Raw genomic sequence first — 3,598 nt, forward strand, 5'->3', positions numbered from 1 at the left:
GCGAAGGAGTACTATGAATAAAAGAAATAAAACCATACATGCGTGCACCAGCTGTACACATTTAAGATTTAAGGCTGGATGATTAATGCTGTATACTATTGTCAAAGCCTCTGGACTATATGTAAGATGTATTAATCCAAGAAATAAGGTGGCTATGCTAACTATAATACACGGCTAAAATATGAACAGGAGAATGAAGGCTAGCAAACACCAACATGTACACATGCATGGGAAATGAAGCATATAACTAGCTCCAGCTATATAAGTAGTTATTAGAGTCATAGTTTGTAGGTTGGTAAAAAGTCTTTGTATGTAATAAATTATATGATGTATGCCATGATGTATGATAAATGTTGAGGTCTATATATAGTACCCGATGTTGTGCTGTGGTAGTACAAGAGATACACACCCAGTAGAAAAAACAGAGAAAGCAAAACATAGTCGTAGCTCTCTCTCTGCATGTATAAAAAAGGTTGTAACTACTATATATAAAGCTGGTTTGTGTTTTATTATTGTGTATCACCTGGTCATATTATATACAGTATAGGTGCATACATAAACACCTGGTTTTAAAGTAAAAAAATCAAAGTAAGCCCATACACGTTTCCAACAAGTGGTATCAGAGCCAAGGTCACGTTTCTGAAATATGGCGAGCATGATACAACCACACATTCCTAAGTTGACGGTGACAAATTACGGGAATTGGAGTATCCAAATGAAGGTGTTACTCGGTTCTTACGATAATTGGGAAATTGTCGAAAATTGGTTTAACGAGCCCATTGATACAGCCGCTGAAGCAGCACTTCCAAATGCCGAAAAGACGGCGTTAAAGGAGATCCGGAAAAAAGATAAAAAGGCGTTGTACACAATTATTCAAGGTGTTGATGAATCAACCTTTGAAAAAATTTCAAATGCAAAAATGGCGAAAGACGCGTGGGAGATTCTGCAGAAATCATTCCAGGGTGTCGAGAAAGTCAAAAAGGTTCGGCTCCAAATACTACGTGGTGAGTTCGAAAATTTGAAGATGAAGAGTTCCGAAAATATTGGTGAATTTGTTACGGGTTTTAAAACGGTGATAAATGAGATGAAAAGAAATGGGGAAAGTTTCGATGATGTTCGGGTCATGGAAAAGTTGCTCCGTTCATTAACAAGAAAATTTGATTATGTTGTTACTTCTATCGAAGAGTCAAAAGACTTATCCACGATTTCTATTGATGAGCTCGTAGGTTCTCTTCAAGCCCACGAGCAGAGAATGAACCAGTATGATGATGTAAGCCATTTGGAAAAGGAGTTGCAAAGTAAGGTGTCCATTGGTGACAGTTCTGGCAGTAGCAGTTCTGCACGTGGCAGAGGTGGCTTTAGAGGTGGCTACCATGGTGGACGAGGACGAGAAAGGCAGTCCTTCAATAGAGGCCAGAATTCTGAAGGGTATCAGCCATCTGTTCGTGGTCAAAATTTTAGAGGCCGAGGACGAGGCAGTTATCAACAACGAGGTGATAAGTCTCAATATCAATGCTATAATTGTAATAAATATGGCCATTTCAGTTATGAGTGAAGAGCACCAAAGGTAGAAGAAAGAAGTCAAAGATGTTGGCACTGCTATGTTCCTCACTTATAAAGGAGACGAGGAAAGCAAGAAGAATGTTTAGTATCTTGACTCAGGGGCCAGTAATCACATGACTTGTCACAAGGAATTATTCACGGAGATAGACGACACCATCAGCGGAAAAGTTACTTTTGGTGACTCGTCAAAGATTCCGGTGAAAGGAAAAGGTATCATCACGATCATGTCAAAGAAAGGTGAAAAGAAATATATAAATGATGTTTATTATATTTCTGCATTAAAAACTAATATTATCAGTCTTGGCCAACTTGTGGAGAAATAATATAATATTCAGATGCAGGACAGTTCCCTCATTATCAGAAATCAAGCTCGGGAATTGATTGCAAATGTGGAGATGTCAAAGAATCATTTTATTACGCTTGATATACAAACGAATGTGCAGAAGTGCTTAAAGTTGGTCATTAAATATGACTCGTGGTTGTGGCATTTGAGATATGGTCATCTTGGATTTTCTGGCCTAAAATTATTGTCAAAGACAAAAATGGTGGACGGTTTGCCAGAAATCAATGAACCAAAAAATTTGTGTGAAGCATGTGTAAAGGGGAAGCAACATCGACAAAGTTTTCCCGTTGGAAAATCATGGAGAGCAAGGAGGCCATTGGAGATAGTTCACAGAGATATAGCTGGTCCGTTTGATATTCCATCACTTGGAGGTAATAGGTATTACTTAACTTTTATTGATGATTTTAGCAGGAAAAGTTGGGTGTATATCATAAAAGAAAAGTCAGAGGCTCTTGATAAATTTAAGGAGTTCAAAGAATTGGCTGAAAAACAAAGTGTCCAGTATTTGAAGACACTCAGATCAGATAGAGGAGGCGAGTATACTTCAAACTTGTTCAGAAGTTTCTGTAGAGCTCATGGAATTAATCATCAGTTGACAACGATATATACTCCTCAGCAAAATGGTGTTGAAGAAAGGAAGAACCGCACAATTCTTGACATGACAAGGAGTATGGTGAAAGCAAAGCACTTGCCAAGACCTTTCTGGGCGGAAGCTGTTCTATGTGCAGTTTATTTGTTAAATCGCTGTCCAACAAAAAGTGTCAGAAACAAAACTCCAAATAAAGCATGGAGCGGGAGCAAACCATCAGTTGGACATCTCAGAATTTTTGGGTGTATTGCTTATGCCCATATTCCTGATCAGAAGAGAAAGAAGCTGGATGACAAAGGCGAAAAGTGTATTTTTACCGGATATGACAAAAAAAGCAAGGCGTACAAACTCTACAATCCCCTGACGAAGAAATTAATCATTTCTCGTGATGTTGAGTTCGATGAATCTAATTACTGGAGATGGAGGGAGGATGAAAGAAAAGTTGCTGGTTTATTTTTCAATGGTGATAACGATGACAGTGATAACCAGAACATTGAAGATGACGGAGATGATGATCAAACTCCTCCACCAAGTCCAAATCAACAAACTCCTGGATCGACACCATCCACGGGAGGAAGCAGCAGTTCAGGGGGAGCACCACGAAAGATACGGAGTCTGGATAATATCTACGAAGCTACAAGTCCGGTACAAACATCCTTTGATTATTCCTTATTTTGCTTAATGGCTAAATGTGATCCAGTTATATTTGAGGAAGCTTCTGAAGAAAGTAAATGGAACAAAGCCATGGATGAGGAAATTGGCGCAATCAATAAAAATGATACATGGGAGCTCACAGATCTTCCAGAAGGACATAAAGAAATTGGCGTCAAGTGGGTCTACAAGACAAAGACAAATCAGGATGGTGAAGTGGAAAAGCACAAGGCGAGGCTAGTGGCTAAAGGCTTTAAGCAGCGATATGGCATTGACTATGATGAGGTGTTTGCTCCAGTTGCGCGAGTTGACACCATCAGACTTCTTACATCAATTGCCGCTCAAAATCAATGGAAGATTTTTCAGATGGACGTGAAGTCGGCATTTCTAAATGGTTATCTCAAAGAAGAAGTCTACATCGAACAACCTCCAGGATATGTTCAGAATGGCCA

General features: G+C 39.1%; 1 protein-coding gene across 1 annotated transcript; it reads left to right on the plus strand.

Moving 5' to 3' along the window:
* The first annotated feature begins 646 nt into the window (after positions 1-646).
* On the plus strand, positions 647-1,555 carry LOC141674771 (uncharacterized). The gene has a single exon (XM_074481472.1). It carries the CDS (start codon positions 647-649, stop codon positions 1,553-1,555), a length of 909 nt encoding a protein of 302 aa, XP_074337573.1.
* Positions 1,556-3,598: the final 2,043 nt, after the last annotated feature.

The sequence above is a fragment of the Apium graveolens genome, chromosome 7, assembly GCF_009905375.1.
Source record: "Apium graveolens cultivar Ventura chromosome 7, ASM990537v1, whole genome shotgun sequence".
NCBI lineage: Eukaryota > Viridiplantae > Streptophyta > Magnoliopsida > Apiales > Apiaceae > Apium > Apium graveolens.

Bases quoted from the DNA above. Each gene is read 5' to 3' on its own strand.
- LOC141674771 (XM_074481472.1), top strand. From the start codon at position 647: ATGGCGAGCATGATACAACCACACATTCCTAAGTTGACGGTGACAAAT.